This window comes from Choloepus didactylus, chromosome 8, assembly GCF_015220235.1.
Source record: "Choloepus didactylus isolate mChoDid1 chromosome 8, mChoDid1.pri, whole genome shotgun sequence".
Lineage (NCBI taxonomy): Eukaryota > Metazoa > Chordata > Mammalia > Pilosa > Megalonychidae > Choloepus > Choloepus didactylus.
The window spans coordinates 86732007-86751585 of record NC_051314.1 but is presented as its reverse complement, the minus strand read 5'-3'; the positions used below and the strand labels follow the sequence as shown (position 1 = coordinate 86751585).

Genomic DNA, 19579 nt, shown 5'->3' with positions numbered 1-19579 from the left:
GATTCAGGAAGATTTTAATGATTTACTTCAGGTTATAACATTTAAAAGCTTATGATTTCAAGCATCTTTCATTACAGGCTTGTTTCTTTTAATAAAATAAGCATTTTTTTTAGTTGTCTAGTCATGGGTATTGTCTTTGAAACAACCAACATTATTTCTCCCATATCACTCTTACATAATTCTTTGACCTGTGTTTGATTCTCCACCAAATCTCTTTTTATGACTCTGCTTTGAATTTGCTCTCCTGGGTGAGTATGCCCTTCTTTCAGGGAAAATTTCCTGTGTGGGTCAGGTGTCAGGCAACACAACTGCTAACTAATGGCTTGCTACCCTGCCTTACAGAAGAGGGAGACTTTAAATCAGAGAAAATATTTTTAGAATGAAGATGTAATTATTTGAAAGTAGGAAACAGTGATAGCAAAATTGCTAACAGGAGTTTTTTAGTACAGCTTGGATTCAACTCTCAGCTCTTCTTTTAACTAGTTGTATAATTTCACATGTCATCTCTGCATCCTGACAGAATACCATCTGGCATAGAGTAGTTGTTAATGCATGTTTATTGTCAAGTGAATCTTAGCCTTCTGAAAAATTTGCCCTTGAAGAACAATTTAAAAAATCTTAATTCTTTTAAATTTAAATAAGGCTGTTTCCTGAAATCACACCTATTGGTCTATTCTTCCTATAGAATAATCTTGGTGGGTACAGGATTACAGCATAGTTCACGGTTTCATCCTGTTTTCCAGTGTGCTTATGAATGCAAAATTTCAATCATGTCAAACATTACCATTTAGTAATGCTAAAACAATATCTCCCCTGTGGTGAATGAATGCACAAGTATATGATGATACATGAGCCACTGATTATACACTTTGGATGATTATCTGGTATATGAATATATCTCAATAAAATTGCATAAAAAAAAATCTCCCCAATGTAAATATGGTCTCATGTGAAAAGATGGTGTGCTATTATTGCCCATCTCTTTCCAACTCTACTTCAGTAAGGTCGGCTGTGATGTTTATGTGCTGGTAAATGATTAACAACCAGCTACCCAGAAAAGAAATTTTATGTGTCTATGTATGTTTGTAAGATTATTGTAAATTTTACTGATAAAAAGTATGTACAGCACACAATTTATAAAAAGTAATAAAGTATTCTTTGTTGTAAATTTCTATGAGACTCTGATTCTCACAGAATGCTTTTGCTGTCTTTTGCCAAACTTTTGAATCAATTTGATTACAACCGTGACATCCAAACTGTGGTTGCAATTGATGAACAAGTGTAGCTGCAAATTTTTGTTGATAGAGTTGTGCTGGTTTGAATGTACTATGTCACCCAAAACGCCATTATCTTTGATGTAATCTTGTGTGGGCAGACATATCAGTATTGATTAGATTGTAATTCTTTTGAGTGTTTCCATGGAGAGGCGCCCCACCCAACTGTGGGTGATGACTCTAATTGGATAGTTTCCATGGAGGTGTGGCCCCGCCCATTCAGCATGGGCCTTAATGAGTTTACTGGGGCACTATATAAGCTCATACAGAAGGAACGAGCTCGCTACAGCCAAGAGAGACACTTTGAAGAATGCACAGGAGGTGAAGAGAAGCTGCAGATGAGAGACGGTTTGAAGACAGTTGTTGAAAGTAGACTTTTGCTCCAGAGAAGCTAAGAGAGGACAGATGCCCCAAGAGCAACTGAGAGTGACATTTTGGAGAGAAGCTGAAGCCTAGGGAGGAACGTACTGGAAGAAAGCCATTTTGAAACCAGAACTCTGGAGCAGATGCCAGCCATGTGCCTTCCCAGCTAATAGAGGTTTTCCAGACACCATTGGCCATCCTCCAGTGAAGGCACCCCCTTACCTTGGACACTTTATAGCCTTAAGACTGTAACTGTGTAACCAAATAAACCCCTGTTCTGGTTTGCTAATGCTGCCAGAATGCAAAACACCAGGTATGGATTGGCTTTTATAAAGGGGGTTTATTTGGTTACACAGTTACAGTCTTAAGGCCATAAAATGTCCAAGGTAACACATCAGCAATCGGGTACCTTCACTGGAAGATGGCCAGCGGTGTCCGGAAAACCTCTTTTAGCTGGGAAGACAAGTGACTGGCGTCTGCTCCAAGTTCTGATTTCAAAATAGCTTTCCCGTAAATTTAAAAAAAAAAAAAAAAAAAAAGAAAGAAAAAAGACAAACAAGGAAAAAAAAAAAAAAGATGTAGTGCCCCCTTGAGGAGCCTGTGGAGAATGCAGGGGTATTCGCCTACCCCACCTCCATGGTTGCTAACATGACCACAGACATAGGGGACTGGTGGTTTGATGGGTTGAGCCCTCTACCACAGGTTTTACCCTTGGGAAGACGGTTGCTGCAAAGGAGAGGCTAGGCCTCCCTGTATTTGTGCCTAAGAGTCTCCTCCTGAATGCCTCTTTGTTGCTCAGATGTGGCCCTCTCTCTCTGGCTAAGCCAACTTGAAAGGTGAAATCACTGCCCTCCCCCCTACGTGGGATCAGACACCCAGGGAAGTGAATCTCCCTGGCAACGTGGAATATGACTCCCGGGGAGGAATGTAGACCTGGCATCGTGGGATGGAGAACATCTTCTTGACCAAAAGGGGGATGTGAAAGGAAATGAAATAAGCTTCAGTGGCAGAGAGATTCCAAAACGAGCCGAGAGATCACTCTGGTGGGCACTCTTACGCACACTTTAGACAACCTTTTTTAGGTTCTAAAGAATTGGGGTAGCAGGTGGTGGATACCTGAAACTATTAAACTACAACCCAGAACCCATGAATCTCGAAGACAGTTGTATAAAAATGTAGCTTATGAGGGGTGACAGTGGGATTGGGAATGCCATAAGGACCAAACTCCACTTTGTCTAGTTTATGGATGGATGTGTAGAAAAGTAGGGGAAGGAAACAAACAGACAAAGGTACCCAGTGTTCTTTTTTACTTCAATTGCTCTTTTTCACTCTAATTATTATTCTTGTTATTTTTGTGTGTGTGCTAATGAAGGTGTCAGGGATTGATTTAGGTGATGAATGTACAACTATGTAATGGTACTGTAAACAATCGAAAGTACAATTTGTTTTGTATGACTGCGTGGTATGTGAATATATCTCAATAAAATGATGAGTAAAAAAAAAAAAAAAAAATAGCTTTCTCCCAGGATGTTCCTCTCTAGGCTGCAGTTCCTCAAAAATGTCACTCTTAGTTGCACTCGGGGTATTTGTCCTCTCTCAGCTTCTCTGGAGCAAGAGTCTGCTTCCAATGGCTGTCTTCAAAATGTCTCTCATCTGCAGCTCCTGTGCTTTCTTCAAAGTGTCCCTCTTGGCTGTAGCTCCTCTTCAAAACGTCACTCACAGCTGCACTGAGTTCCTTCTTTTTGTCAGCCCATTTATATGGCTCCACTGATTAAGGACCACCCTGAATGGGTGGGGCCACACCTCCATGGAAATTATCTCATCAGAGTTGTCACCCACAGTTGGGTGGGGCACATTCCATGGAAACACTCAAAGAATTACAATCTAATCAACACCCATAGGTCCGCCCACACAAGATTACATCAAAGATAATGGTATTTGGGGGACATTATACATTCAAACTGGCACAACCCCCTTTATAAAAGCCAAACCATTTCTGGATTAGGAAACTAGAACAGTAGTCATTTACATTAATCACTGAGATGAAAGTGAAACAATGAAGATTTATGTCAGAACTTCACTCATTTAGTGACTTGAGAAACTTGTTTGCTGAACTAGGTAATAGTTTTTTAATACTGAAAGAATATTTGTTTTTTGTGCTCTTAACAATGTAACAGCCACAGACATGACACACTTTTAAATTTAGTATGCATTAACATTTTTCTATAACTTTAAGTCAAGAAAGTCAACAAAACAATAAATCAAGCCCTTATTTTTGTATCATTTGCCAATTTATGTGGTATAAATTCTCCCACCATGGTTGATTTCAAGCTACCAACGTGACATCAGTGACCATGGAGTTGGGAAGAGACATGCACACCATTAAGTAGTATTTCCTCCATACAGATACAAAAGATGTAAATAACTTCACAAATGTAGATGATAGCAAAATGTAGTAAAATACTTAGGAAGTGAGTTGTGACTGTTTATTACTTTTGTTTTTAAAATAATTAATTCATTTGTAATATATAATGTAATAAGGCAAATTATTCATTTGTAAATTTATATTTAATTTAATTTTTAATAATGGCTTTTTTAATAACCAGCTCTCAGAAGTCCTGAAAATTTAACAAGGGCTCTCTCAAGCCAATATGAACTGGCTCCAGTACCCAACTACTTGAAATAAGTTAAAGACTCATTGTTATCATCATTGCTGTTTTTTTAAATAAAATAAAAAAATAACACACTGAGGCTTAGTTAATCTATTCAGAGTCAGACACCCAGATGTGGGAAAGCTGAGACTTCAGTGCAGGTCAGTGCTCTTTCTACTCACTGCCTTCAGAAGCTTAAGGTATAAATAAGACTGGGTCAAGAAAAAGGGCTTTGGCACTTGATTAATCCCTTTGCCTAAAGTTACTAAGCCTGCTCCCACTCCACCTCCACTGTGAACCCATAAATCCTGTGCCTCATTAGACAAAGGGTGAGTTGGTCATGCTAATTCTTCAGGACATTACCATGGTTACCAAACACGAGTCCAGTGCTCCAGTGGACATTCCAGAAGAGGACAGGGAGGAGCTGAGATGGCCTTCTTCAACTTATGTCTACTGGGATATCAAAATTCCTTTCGGAACAAAAAAAGGAACACAACTGAAGAAACAAGTAAGAGGAATATAGAGTGGACAGAGGGTTAGGAGGGCCCCTTCTTTTCCTAAATACTTCTTAGCCATTGCCTAGCCATTTCTTTTCCTAGGGGCTAAGAGGTTTCTCCCTCAGTTCCATCAACTATGCTACGTAAAATTAGGGAGTAATGAAAGTATCCATTCAGCTTCCCTCTCCTGTTACTTAATGTCCTTATTAAAGCACACAGTTTGTTCAGCTGAATGAATGTATTTATTTGTTAATTTAGCTGATATTTATTAAGCCCTGACTATGTGCCAGAACTTATGCTGGTGAATGGGGTTACAAAGATGGGTGAGAAAAGGCCCCTGCTATCAAGTGGCTATCTGATGAGGAAGATAAGTATGAAAAAAAAATTTTTTTTAATTTAGTCTGATCAAATTAAACATGGAATGCTATGGAACCAGAAAAAAGGAAGTCTTTCAGAATATATGTTATGGGAAATTAGGAACTCCCTACTTAATAAGTCAAGCCCTTGATCTCAAGGCTTGCTCTAGTGAAACTTACGACTGTAAAGGGAGGCTAAGCCCACTGATAATTGTGCCTAGGAGTCACCTCCAGAGGACCTCATTTGTTGCTCAGATATGGCCTTTCTCTTGAGCCCAACTCTGCAAGTAAATTCATTACCCTCCCCTCCATATGGGACATGACTCCCAGGGGAGTGAATCTCCCTGGTGACTTGGGACACAACTCCCAGGAATGAGCCTGGCCTGGCATCGAAGGATTGAGAATGTCTTTTTTTTTTTTTTTGACCAAAAGGGAGAAAAGAAAGGTAACAAAATAAGGTTTCAGTGGCTAAGACATTTCAAATAGAGTCAAGAGGCTACTCTGGAGGTTACTCTTATGCAAGTTCCAGCTAGATATTCCAAATGCCCACAGTATGCCAAGCCCTAACCAACAGTAGCCCCCAAAATACTAAAGAATGCCTAGGTCCCTATCTAAGACTCTAAAACTTTCAGTCACTAAGTTTACTTTTCAGAAACTTAAATCACCCAGAGTGTTCCTATGCCAGATAAGTCCCAAAACCCAGAGACAACAGCCTCTCCAAGAACATCTCCCAGGTGCATCCCGCTTCCCCATAATGTCAACACCCCTTTTCAGTATGAACAAGTTAAGTGGGTCACTGCCCAGATATCTCTGAAGACTGAGACAGTGATCAAATAAGAGAGAGGAGTAGCAACTGACAAGATAGTATTTAACAAAGGCTTATGAATACTGAATCTTTATATAATTTTTAGTTTTTAGGGTACTAGAATAACTAGAAGGAAATAACTGACATGGTGGAACTGTAACATATAACATACTTCGAAATTTGCTCTATAGCAACTTGTTAGATTATACTTTGAAAGTCATCACATTTCTGTATATATGTTTCACAATAAGGAAATAACTGAAACTGTAAAACTGTAACCCATAACATTCTTTGAAATTTGCCCTATAACTATTTGTTAAATCATACTTTGAAAGATACCACCTTTCTGTATATATGTTATACTTCACAGTAAGGAAATAACTAAAATTGTGGAACTGAACCCATAACATTCTTTGAAATTTGCTCTCTAACTACTTGTAAATCATACTTTGAAAGTTATCACTTTTCTGAATCCATGTTATATTTCATAATAAAAAATGTAAAAAAAAAAAAAGAGGAAGTCCTTGATACTATTGGGTTTGGAATAAGAATGGGGAAATCCTTTAGGATTTCTCAGAGAAAATGCTTTCAGAACTGTTAAAGGATGATTGGAGTTCACAAAGTAGACCAGAAGGGAAATAGCATAGAAAAAGAAACAAATACATCATAAAAAGTCATACTATGTGAACTCCAAGTACTTGGGAACAGTTGAAGGATAAAGGTGAGAAGTGCTGGGAGGCAAGCCTTGAAAACTCGGCAAGGACCAGATAACTAAAGATGTAGTTAGCCATGCTAAGCATTTCAACTTTAAAGGGAATCATTGAAGGATTTTTAGTGGACAGTGAGTAAATATCAGATCTGTATTATATACATAGTGCCTAGCACTGTCTCATACACAGTAGAGCTTTAATAAATATTTGTAGGGTGAGTGACAAAATAAATGATTATCGATAACTAAAACAGGAAGTAGGGGAAGCTTGCAGGAGATGTGGCAATTGGTTTAGTTCTTAAAAGATGAATTGTTTGAAAGCACAGAAATGGAGAAGAAAGGGTACTTCAGGCAGAAAGGAGACCCCAAGTTGTACCAGTTTGAAATTGCTGTGTACTCCAGGAAAGGCTAGGTTCTTTTAATCCAGTCTTGTGGGTGCAGACATTATGTGTGGGACCTTTTGATTGTTATTTCCATGGAGATGTGGCCCACTCAACTGTGGATGAGATCTTTTGATTAGATTATTTCCATGGAGGTGTGACCACTGCCCATTCAAGGTAGGTCTTGATTAGTTTACTGGAGTTCTTAAGAGAGCTCAAGGGCCAACACAGACCCAGATACTTGCAGATGCAGACAGAAAAACGTTTGGAGATGCTAAGCTAAGAGATGAAGCCCAGAGTTTTCTCCAAAGAAACTAAGAGAAGACCCCCAGATGCTGAGAGAAATGCCTTGGGAGAACAAGCAAGGAGGCACAGGAGCTGAAAGAGAGAAGCTAAGAGAGACAGAAGCCCAGAGACATTTTGGGGAAAGCCATTTTGAAACCAGAACCCAAGAACAAAGGACCAGCAGACACCAACCACATGCCTTCCTAGCTGACAGAGGTGTTCTAGACACCATCAGCTTTCTTCAGTGGAGGTATCCTCTTGCTGATGTGTTGGTTTGGACACTTCTATGGCCTTAGAACTGTAAATTTGTAACATAATAAATCCCCTTTATAAAAGCCAATCCATTTCTGGTATTTTGCATAATGGCAGCTTTAGCAAACTGGAACACGAGTGAAGAAAATTAAGTGCAGACGGGGTGAAGCAAAAATTGTATTGGGGTAGGGACAGGGGTGACTAGTAAGCACAAAGTTAAGAATAGATAGATTGGAGAACCTAAGATGGCGGCTAGGTGAGATGGGGCAAAAAAACACCTCTGTGAAAAATACTAGATAAAAACCGGAAGGTGACCCAGAATACCGGTTTCAGTGATGCACCATCTGGACAAGGTCTGCTAGAACCACAGGGGCCATACACTTGGTGAAACTGGGAGTCTGCATTCTGAAACGAGTGAGTAAGCTGGCTGAAAGACCCATGGCCGCGCTGTGGTGTGGGTAAGCCAGGAGTTGGCGGTTGGAGACGGACTGGTTCTTTTTTTTAAAAAAAAAAAGGGAAAAACCCAGGAGCGGCTGCAGTTGCTACTGTGGGAACCGCACAGTGAAGCATGGCAGGAGCGGGCTGAGCTGGCCTCTCGGTGTCTGGTATGGAGGATAGCCTGTTGCAGATTCCCCCAGGGCCAGGGGAGCAGAGGGGAGAGCCGGAAGGAGAAAGAAACCCCACTGCTTGCAGCTGGCTCCCCAGTGGGGTGGAGACACTCCTGCCCAGGGCCGTGCCCACAGCCCAGAGCTGTGCCAGTTGTCCCAGAGCTGGGAAGGAGGAACTGTGCGAGAAGAGGGGGAGGTTGAGATGCCCAGTTCAGCCATCTTTGCATCAGGCTGAGAGCACCCCTGCACAGCCTGGTGGCCTGGGGCTTCCCTTGAGAGATGGCGCGCACTTGTGATATAGCACAGCCTTCCCTCAGCAGAGGTCCTGGAAGATCACAGCTGAGAAGGGGACCCTGCTCGGAAAACCCAGGGACACTACGTCCATGCTGGTGGTTTGTGGGTCAGCGACAGAGGGGGTCTGGGGCAGAACTGAAATGAAGGCTTAGACTCTTGCAGCGGCCCTGACTCTCCAGGAATACCTGGGGGGTTTGAATATTAAAGCTGCCCTGCCTCCCTAGTCACCCAGACACACACCCCACATTCAGGGTGGACAGCTCCAGTAACACGCCCAAACTGAGTTCACCAACTGAACCCCACAAGAATCATTTCCCCACACACCATAAGGACAAAGTTGAGGAGAACTGACTTGAGGGGTAAAGGTGACTCACAGATGCCATCTGCTGGTTAGTTAGAGAAAGTGTACACCACCAACTTGTATTTCTGAAAAATTAGATTTTTTTTTTTTTTACACCTTGAAAGAACCCTATCAAGCAAAGCAAATGCCAAGAGGCCAAAAACAACAGAAAATCTTAATGCATATGATAAAACCAGTTGATATGGAGAACCCAATCCCAAACACCCATATCAAAATATCAGAAGAGACACAGTACTTGGCACTATTAATCAAAGAACTACAATCAAGGAATGAAAACATGGCAAAGGATATAAAGGACATGAAGAAGACCATGGCACAGGATATAAGAGACATAAAGAAGACCCTAGAAGAGCATAAAGAAGACATTGCAAGAGTAAATAAAAAAAATAGAAGATCTTATGGAAATGAAAGAAACTGTTGGCCAAATTAAAAAGACTCTGGATACTCATAATACAAGATTAGAGGAAGTTGAACAACGACTCAGTGTCCTAGAAGTCCACAGAACAGAAAATGAAAGAACAAAAAATCAAAAAAAATGAAGTGGATCTCAGAGATACGAAAAAAATCAAAAAAATTGAAGTGGATCTCAGAGATACGATAGATAAAATAAAACATCCAAATTTAAGATTCATTGGTGTCCCAGAAGGGGGAGAGAAAGGTAAAGGTCTAGAAAGTGTATTCAAAGAAATTATTGGGGAAAACTTCCCCAACCTTCTACACAATATAAATACACAAAGCATAAATGCCCAGCGAACTCCAAATAGAATAAATCCAAATAAACCCACTCTGAGACATTTTCTGATCAGACTGTCAAATACTGAAGAGAAGGAGCTAGTTCTGAAAGCAGCAAGAGAAAAGCAATTCACCACATACAAAGGAAACAACATAAGACTAAGTTGTGACTACTCAGCGGCCACCATGGAGGTGAGAAGGCAGTGGCATGACATATTTAAATTCTGAGAGAGAAAAATTTCCAACCAAGAATACTTTATCCAGCAAAACTCTCCTTCAAATTTGAGGGACAGCTTAAATTTTTCACAGACAAACAAATGCTGAGAGAGTTTGCCAATAAAAGACCTGCCCTACTTCAGATACTAAAGGGAGCCCTACTGACAGAGAAACAAAGAAAGGAGAAAGAGATATAGAGAATTTTAACAGACATATATAGAACCTTACATCCCAAATCACAAGGACACTCATTTTTCTCTAGTGATCACAGATCTTTCTCCAGAATGGCCCATATGCCGGGACATAAAACAAGCCTCAATAAATTAAAAAAAAAAAAATTGAATATGTTCAAAGCACATTCTCTGACCACAATGAAATACAAATAGAAGTCAATAATTTTTGAATTGTAACTCCACTATTTACTTCCTACATGATATAAAATACACAAACTCTAATGACAAATCAGTGGTTTTGAACTCAATGTAAAATAAGTAATTTTTGACAAGAACTATATAAAGGTGGGGGAATGGGGGAGTATAGGAACATAGTTTATGTGTCCTATTGAAGTTAAGTTGGTATCAAAGAAAAACAAGATTGTTATGGATTTAAGAGGTTAATTTTAAGCCCCACAGTAAACACAAAGAAATTATCAGAGAATATAACCATAGAGATGAAAAGTAGAGTATGGGTTAAGAGAAATGGGGGATGAGGCAATGGGGAGTTAAGAAATGAGTGTAGGGTTGCTGTTTGAGGTGAAGGGAAATTTCTAGTAATGGATGGTGGGAAAGAGATAGCATTACAACATTCTAAATGTGACTAATCCCACTAATGGAATGCTAGGGAGGCGGTGGAATGGGAAGATTTAGGCTGTATATGTGTTTCCACAATTGAGGAAAAAAAAAAAAGACAGTCTAAATAGATGACAATTGAATGCCAAGGATGACCCTGGATGGGATCTGAGGATGGAGGAGAGGAGGCTCAAAGGGACACAGTTGGGACATAAGGGGAAAAAAAAGGAAATATAGAATGTAAGCTTTGTATCAATGTTGAATCTCTTGTACATCTTAGCTGCGTTTAATGGGATTGCATGAAAGAATGTTCTTGTTCATGGGAATTGTATATGTGAATTATAGTGTTTGTTCAAGAATGTGTGCAGCTTGCTCTCATATGTTCAGAAGACAGAGCAATAGATGATGGATGATAGGGAGGGAGGGAGGGAGGGAGGGAAAGAAATAACGGGTGTGACAGCATGTTAAAGTTGGTGGATTGGGGTATCAGGGGAGGGGGAGTCAGGGTACACTGGAGTTATGTGTATGGGGTTTGTATTGTTTTTGCAACTATTCCTATAACTTTGAATTTATTTCAAAAAAAAAAAAAGAATAGATAGATTATGAAGGACTGATCTTGAATAGGCCTCCACTGGGCACTGTGTCCCCTTTCCGTTTCCATCAAAGAAGCTCTGTTTTACATATCCAGCTCCCAGGTAATATTTGTACAGAGTTCCACTGCTAGACCATAGAAATTCCTTAATGACTCTATACCAACCCTCTCCCCTTGACCCTGCCCCACCTGGGAGCAGCATTATGCCATGAGACTATTCTTTTCTCCAGATGTGTAGGAGGAACTCTTTTCCACCCTCTCTCAGAGAAACGCAATCTTTGAGAATAGGTGCAAACCTAACCCACAAATTTCCCTTTTCCAGGCCAAGAGTAGGCCTCTTCTGGCTGCACCAACCGTACCTGCTCCAATTAGATGGGATTCCCTCTCCATGAGTGAACCAAGCATGCCGCCTGGTATTTTCCTACCTAGTTATCTACTTAAGCGCTGGTAAACAAGACTTGGTATCAATCTAAAGAGGCCTAGGTCTCATTTGTAATTAATTTCTTGGAGAACAGAGGCAGCAAGGAAGGCTTCACCTTATTAAAACCAGAGGCCCCTAAGGGGTGATAGGGAGGTATCCTGATTTGCTTACCCATGTTTTCTCTTTCCAGTGGCAGAGTGTCAGAGGCAAGCAGCTTGGCCAAACTGCTTATCTAGAATGTAAGGTTAGAGAGAATACTGAACCTCAAATTTGCCACCCCTACTCCCCTGCCCACTTTCTAAAAGGGAGGGTCCTCCCCTAATTTACTCTCTCTAGTTGCCTCTCAAGATTTAGACAGGGCTTTGCTTGCTAACCTCTAATTTACCCCTAATTTTGTTGGCTCAAGCATTTCAAAATAAACAACTATTTACTGGGTGTATTCTGTGTGCCAGGCACTGTGCTAAGCACTTTACATGCTTGATTCCATTTAATCCTCTCAACATTCCTGTGAGATAGGTATTACTATTTCCCTTTTACCAGTAAGGACACTGACTCTCCAAGAGGTTAAATTATTTGCCCAGTCTTACAGCAATGGAGCCAGAATTTGATTCCAGATTATTATTATTATTATTATACTCTTAAATACTTTATCAATGTGGACAAATGACACAAGTCTTTTGCTGTGAGCAGGTGACTGTACAGATGATTAATAGCTTTTCAAGGAAAATTTATAATCCCAAAACCCTGAGTTGAAATTTCATTTGGTCTTTCACATAGAATTAATCACTTTCCCCCAACAGATGGTTTTCAAGATTTCCTGGAGTCGACCATTCACTGTAGCCAAACAGGAACTTTTTACTCTACTAATGGCCAAACTTGCTGCCTTGAGAACTTCTAAATGGAGTATTCCAGGCAGAATGGAACCTTGCATCCTCCTCCCATAGCCCCTGGGCAAATTCTCAAGAGCTACAGCATTCTACAACTTCAGAGGAGTATTCCGTATTCCACAAGAAAGGGATAGCTTCTTTCTGATCTACTTTCTCTCTCTCTCTCTCTCTCTCTCTCTCTCTCTCTCTCTCTCTCTCTCTCTCTCTCTCCCTCTCTCTCTTTCTCAACATACACATTCACATACATGACAAAATTATCACTATGTGACCCAACTGCAGATACCAAAATAATAGTTTGATATGTTTTCTGTGTTTAAAATGCATCTTTGCTGGAATTATCTGGGAAAAAAATGCTATCTTATTCCAAACATCTTATTCCTCCAAAGAAAACTAGAAAAGTTTCATTTCTGCTGGGACAAGAATTCAGTGAAATCACCATTTGACATGGCAACCAGTTGCCATTTACCCACCCTTCCAAAACCCTTGGCATCTTAAGTTAAATGTGGCCCACCTAACCCTGGGGTGTGGCTCACCTAATCAACACCCATAAACTCCTAACCATCCCCTACAGATCTCTGGTATAAACCTGCCACCAGGCATGAAGCTAGCAAGCTTAGATCAATTACTAAATATTATATGATGAAAGTTGAATATAATTAATTACAATAGAATCCCTCTTATCATAGACTAATAGTTGGTCAGTTAATTTTTTTTTTGAAATAAATTCAAACTTACAGGAACAGTTGCAAAAACAATACAAAACCCATACACAGAACCCCAGCATACCCTGACCCCCCTCCCCCGATACCCCAATCCATCAACTTTAACATCCTGTCACACCACCATTTCTTTCTTTCCCTCCCTCCCTATCATCCATCATCTATTGCTCTGTCTTCTGAACATATGAGAGCAAGCTGCACACATCCTTGAACAAACAATATAATTCACATATACAATTCCCATGAACAAGAACATTCTTTTATGCAATCCCATTAAGCGCAGCTAAGAAGTTCAAGAAATTCAACATTGATACAAAGCTTATATTCTATATTTCCTTTTTATTTTTCTTATGTCCCAACTGTGTCCCTTTGAGCCTCCTCTCCTCCATCCTCAGATCCCATCCAGATCATCCTTGGCATTTAATTGTCATTATCTGTTTAGACTGTCTTTTTCTCTTTTTTTTTTTTTTTCAATTGTGGAAACATATATACAGCCTAAATCTTCCCCTTCCACCCCCTCCCTAGCATTCCATTAGTGGGATTAATCACATTTAGAATGTTGCAAATGCTATCACCTTCCCACCATCCATTACTAGAAATTTCCCTTCACCCCAAACAGAAACCCTACACTCATTTCTTAACTTCCCATTGCCCCTTCCCCCACTTCTTGTAGCCCCTACTCTACTTTTCATCTCGATGGTCATATTCTCTGATACTTTCTTTGTGTTTACCGTGGAGCTTAAATTTAACCTCCTAAATCTATAACAATCTTGTTTTTCTTTGATACTAACTTAACTTCAATAGGACACGTAAACCATGTTCCTATACTCCTCCATTCCCCCACCTTTATGTAGTTCTTGTCAAAAATTACATATTTTACATTGAGTCCAAAACCACTGATTTGTCATTACAGTTTATGTATTTTAGATCCTGTAGGAAGTAAATAGTGGAGTTACAAATCAAAAATACAGTAATATTGGTATTTATATTTACCATGTGATCTTTACTGGAAATCTTTATTTCTTCATGTGGTTTCAGTCAATTGTTTAGTGTCCCTTCCTTTCAGCCTGCTCCGTTCCCTATAGCCTTTCTCATAGGACTGATCTACTGGTGATGAAGTCTCTCAGCTTTTGATTATCCAGGAATGTTTTCATCTCCCCCTCATTTTTACCCTCCAGTTGTTTGTGAATTTTCTAAGTCTCTGATGGTTATTGACTTCTATTTGTATTCCATTGTGGTCAGGGAATGTGCTTTGAATAAATTCAATTTTTTTTTAATTTATTGAGGCTTGTTTTATGTCCCAGCCTGTGGTCTACTCTGGAGAAAGATCCGTGATCACTAGAGAAGAATGTGTGTCCTGGTGATTTGGGATGTAATGTTCTATACATGTCTGTTAAAATTCTCTATATCTCTCTCTCTTTTCTTTGTTTCTCTGTCAGTAGGGCTCCCTTTAGTCTCTGAAGTAGGGAAGGTCTTTTGTCAACAAAATCTCTCAGCATTTGTTTGTCTGTGAAAAATTTAAGCTGTCCCTCAAATTTGAAGGAGAGTTTTGCTGAATGAAGTATTCTTGGTTGGAAATTTTTCTCTCTCAGAATTTTAAATATGTCTTGGCACTGCCTTCTCACCTCCATGGTGGCTGCTGAGTAGTCACTACTTAGTCTTACGTTGTTTCCTTTGTATGTAGTGAATTGCCTTTCTCTTGCTGCTTTCAGAACTTGCTCCTTCTCTTCAGTATTTGACAGTCTGATCAGAATATGTCTTTGAGTGGGTTTATTTGGATTTATTCTATTTGGAGTTCACTGGGCATTTATGCTTTGTGTATTTATATTGTGTAGAAGGTTGGGGAAGTTTTCCCCAACAATTTCTTTGAATACTCTTTCTAGACCTTTACCCTTCTCTTCCCCTTCTGGGACACCAGTGAGTCTTAAATTTGGATGTTTTATTTTATCTATCGTATCCCTGAGATCCATTTTGACTTTTTCAATTTTTTTCCCCGTTCTTTCATTTTCCATTCTATGGTCCTCAAGGACACTGAGTTGTTGTTCAATTTCCTCTAATCTTGTATTATGAGTATCCAGAGTCTTTTTAATTTGGCCAACAGTTTCTCTTATTTCCATAAGATCTTCTATTTTTTTTATTTACTCTTGCAATTTCTTCTTTATGCTCTTCTAGGGTCTTCTTTATGTCTTTTATATCCTGTGTCATGCTCTTCTTCATGTCCTTTATATCCTGTGCCATGCTCTGGTTGTTTGTCTGTAGTTCTTTGATTAATAGTGCCAAGTACTGTGTCTCTTCTGATATTTTGATTTGAGTGTTTGGTTTCGGGTTTTCCATATCATCTGGTTTTATCATATGCTTTAAGATTTTCTGTTGTTTTTGGCCTCTTGGCATTTGCTTTACTTATAGGGTTCTTTCAGGATATAAAGAATACTGATCTCTAGTTTGTCAGATCTACAGCTTGGTGGTGTACACTTTCTCTAACTAACCAGCAGATGGTGTCCACAAGTCACCTATTCCCCTCAAGTCAGTTCTCCCCAACTTTGTGTTTGTGGTGTGTGGGGGTCTCATTCTTGTGGGGTTCAACTGGTGCACTAAGTTTGGGTGTGTTGTTGGTGCTGTCTGCCCTGAATGCGGGGCGTGTGTCTGGGTGGTTAGGGAGGCAGGGCAGCTTTAATAGTCAAACCCCCCAAGGTTTTTGGCATAGGGTCCCTGGGATTTCTGAGCGGGCCCCTCTTCTCAGCCGTGATCTTCCAGGACCTCTGCTGAGGGAAGGTTGTGCTACATCACAAGTGTGCACCGGCCTCCAGGGAAGCCCTGGGCTGCCAGGCCATGCAGGGGCATTCTCAGCCTGCTTTAAAGATGGTTGAATGGGGGATGCTAATTTCCCCCTTTTCACACAGCTCCGCCTTCCCAGCTCCAGGACAATTAGCTATGGGTGCACTGAAGTCCACTGACCACGGCCGATATTGTGGCATGTACGTGGTGCTTCGAGAATCACTCCCTGTCACACTGGGATCCTTGGCCCGGCTCTGGCCTATAACTCCAGCCCAGGCAGGAGCGTTTCCAGCCTGCCAGGAAGATGGCTGCGAGGGGCGCTGTTTCTTTCTCTTTTTGGCTCCGCTCTGTCCCCCTGGCCCCGGGTCAGTGAGCAGTGGGCTATCCTCCATGCCAGACACCAAGACTTGGTGCAGCCTACTCCTGCCATGCCTCACTGTGTGGTTCTCACCGTCATAACCACAGCTGCTCCAGGTTTTTTTTGTTTTTTTTAAAAGAACTAGTCCGTCGCCAACACCAACCCACGGTTTCCCCACACCGCAGCACGGCTGTGAGACTTTCAGCCGGCTCACTCACTCATTTCAGAATGCAGACTCCCAGTTTCACCAAATGCACAGTCCCTGTTGATTTAGCAGAACTTGTCCAGCTGGTGCATAGCTGGAACTGGTGTTCTGGGTCACTTTCTGGCTTTTATCTAGTATTTTTCATGAAGGTGTTTTTTTGCCCTGTCTCACCTAGCCGCCATCTTAGGTTCCTCTGGTCAGTTAATTTTAAAAGATTAAATTATAAATTTGGGAATCATGAAAAGATACATACACATTTTATTTCTATCTTTTGTGTGAATGAATCTATAATTTTTTTATGTACTGCCAATTTCCTTTTCTTTGAAAATGTGTCTACTTATGAGTGCCTTGTCCTTTATTTCCCCTCAATGCCTCATCTACAATTTCCAGTTTGGTTTGAAGTGGTATGAAACATTTACAAAGCAATCTGATTTTTTAATGATTTTTTAATTTTCCCCAAATCTTTTACAGTTGTCTTACCCACATCTAATATAACAGAAATATATGAAAGATACCTTTTTTCTTTTTCAAAATTATATTTCACATAGTTGAAGGATCCAATAGTGCTAAAAGGCTTATAATAAAAAAATAAGAGGCTGCTGTTCTAACCCTCTTGCCTCCAGTCTCCAGAGGCAATCATTTTCAAATATTTTAGCCATTTCTTATGGTTCTTACCTTCCTATTTCTGAACAATGTGTTTATATCCTATTTACTGATTTATTCATTTTTTGTCATTATAGATTGCCCTCCTACTATGGCAGTTGAGTATTTAGCTTTCTTACACCACACCCGGCACTTCTCCTTCCCCAATTTATCTTCCTTCCTAATTTCCCTGCATAGTTATATCACAGTTTTAGGTTTGTGGTAGGTAGAATTCTGAGCTGATCCCCAGTGATCTTCATCCTTGTACCATCCCCTCCCTTTTGAGTGTGGGTGGAACCTATGAAAATGATGGGCTATCACTCCTGTGATTGTTACTTTATATGGAACTATGAAATAATAAATGGATTATTTAAGCTCCTAAGTTGGTGATAATTTGTTCTGCAGCAGTAGAAAACTAATACAAGGTTAAATCAGTAGTATTACAATCTTACAACTATTGTAAAATTGTTCACTTCTAAGCCAAAAAATGTCACTATGATTACATTTCCTTTCTTGTTCAACTTTTTCTTTATTCCTAGAGTTAAAAATTGCCACCATTTTTTCATTTGCTGATTCTCTATGTACCTTTTGTTACTTTTTTCCCAAGTAATTCAGCAGGGCTGTCAAATGCCCAGTGATATTTTTTCCAGTCACTCAAACAGAAATAATCTATTAAGTCCAATTTTTTCCAAACTGCCTCTCTCCTACCCCAGACTAGTCTGTCTACTCTCTAAGCCTAGTGCATAGCTGTTGTCCTGGTATTTGCCTCTGCCTCTGTCCAAGACTAGATTCCCTGTTCCCTAGATCTGGTATCTTCTCTTTGGCTTATTCCCTCCCCTTTCCAGAACTTTTCTTCCAGTAGCTTTCTAAAAATGCATTGTCAAGAATGGCTTTATTCTACTCACACACTTGATTGATAGTTTGTACAGATATAGAACTCTAGGTTGAAAATCATTTACTGACTTTAAAAAACAAACATTTATTACCTCACAAGTTCTGTGAGTCAGGAATCTGGGAGCAGCTTAGCTGGATGGTTCTGGCTTAGTGTCACTCATGTGGTTGCCTTCATCAGAGGTTGCAGTCATTGAAAGGCTAGAGATGGAGCTCAAGCTGAAGGGACCATTTCCAAGATGGCTCACACAAATAACTGTTGATCTTTGGATGTTGAAAAGACATCTCTGGTTCTTACCACATGGGTCTCTTCATGAGCTGCTTGAGTGTTCTCACAACATGGCAGCTAATTTCCCCCAATGTGAATGATTCAAGAGAGAGAGAAGGAAACTGCTATGTCTTTTTCCAATGTCACCTAGTCTTGGAAGTGACTGTGCCAGATTGGATATATTATGTCCCCCCAAAAGCCATAATATTTTATGCAATCTTGTGGGGGCCAACTGATTAGTGTGTTGATGAGGGTGGAAATGTTTGAGTAAATTATTTCCATGGAGATGTGGACCCTGCCCATTTAGGGTGGGCGTTAATTAGATAACTTTAAAGAAAGCTGACACAGAGAGCAGAGAGGGAAAAAAAACACCCCAAGAGAAGCTGAGAGAGACATTTTGGAGACAGCTGTTGAAAACAGATGTTTGGAGACATTTGGAGATGCTAGCCCAGAGTTTGCCTGGGAGAAACTAAGAGGACACCCCCAGACACTTAGAGAGAAACGTCCTGGGAGGAAGCCATTTTGAAACCAGAACCCAAGAGCAAAGGATAAGCAGACACCAGCCATGTGCCTTCCCAGCTAACAGAGGTGTTCCAGATGGCTTGAGTCTTTCTTCAGCAAAGGTATCCTCTTGTTGATGCCTTAGTTTGGACACTTTTATGGCCACAGAACTGTAAATTTGTAACCTAATAAATCCCGTTTATAAAAGCCAATCTATTACTGGTATTTTGCATAATGGCAGCATTAGCGAACCAGAACAGTGACTGTATTAATTTCCTTATTGCTGAACTAAATACCATGAAATGGGTTGGCTTAAACATTGGAAATTTATTGGGTCATGGTTTTGAGGCTAGAAGTCCAAATCAAGCCTTCATTAAGATGATGCTTTCTTCACAAAGACTGGCATTCTAGGGCCAGCTACCAGTGATCCTTGGCCCTTGGCTCTTCTGTCATATGGCAGTGCACATGGCAGCCTCTCCTTGCTTCTCCCTTTTCTTTCAGGTTCCATTGACTTTCAGCTTCTGGCTGCTCCCTTGGTGGCTTTTTTTCTCTCTCTGACCTTCCCTATAAGCCTTCAGTAAATAGGATTAAGACCCATCCTGGGCCACACCTTATCTGAAGTAGCCTCATCAAAAGTCCTAGAAACAAGGCTTCACACTCACAGGAATGGATTAAGTTTAAGAACATGTTTTCAGGGATACATAGTTCCAAACCACCACAGTGACACACTGTCACTTCTACCTTATTTA

The 19579-nt window shown here is 40.3% G+C and overlaps 1 protein-coding gene across 1 annotated transcript in view; it reads left to right on the top strand.

Annotated features, from left to right (window-relative positions):
* The first annotated feature begins 4717 nt into the window (after positions 1-4717).
* Positions 4718-19579, top strand: part of TEX49 (testis expressed 49) — a 56675-nt gene continuing 41813 nt past the window's right edge. The window contains exon 1 of the mRNA XM_037846774.1: positions 4718-4796. Coding sequence (XP_037702702.1) covers positions 4718-4796 — 79 coding nt within the window. The remainder of the gene's footprint in view (positions 4797-19579) is intronic.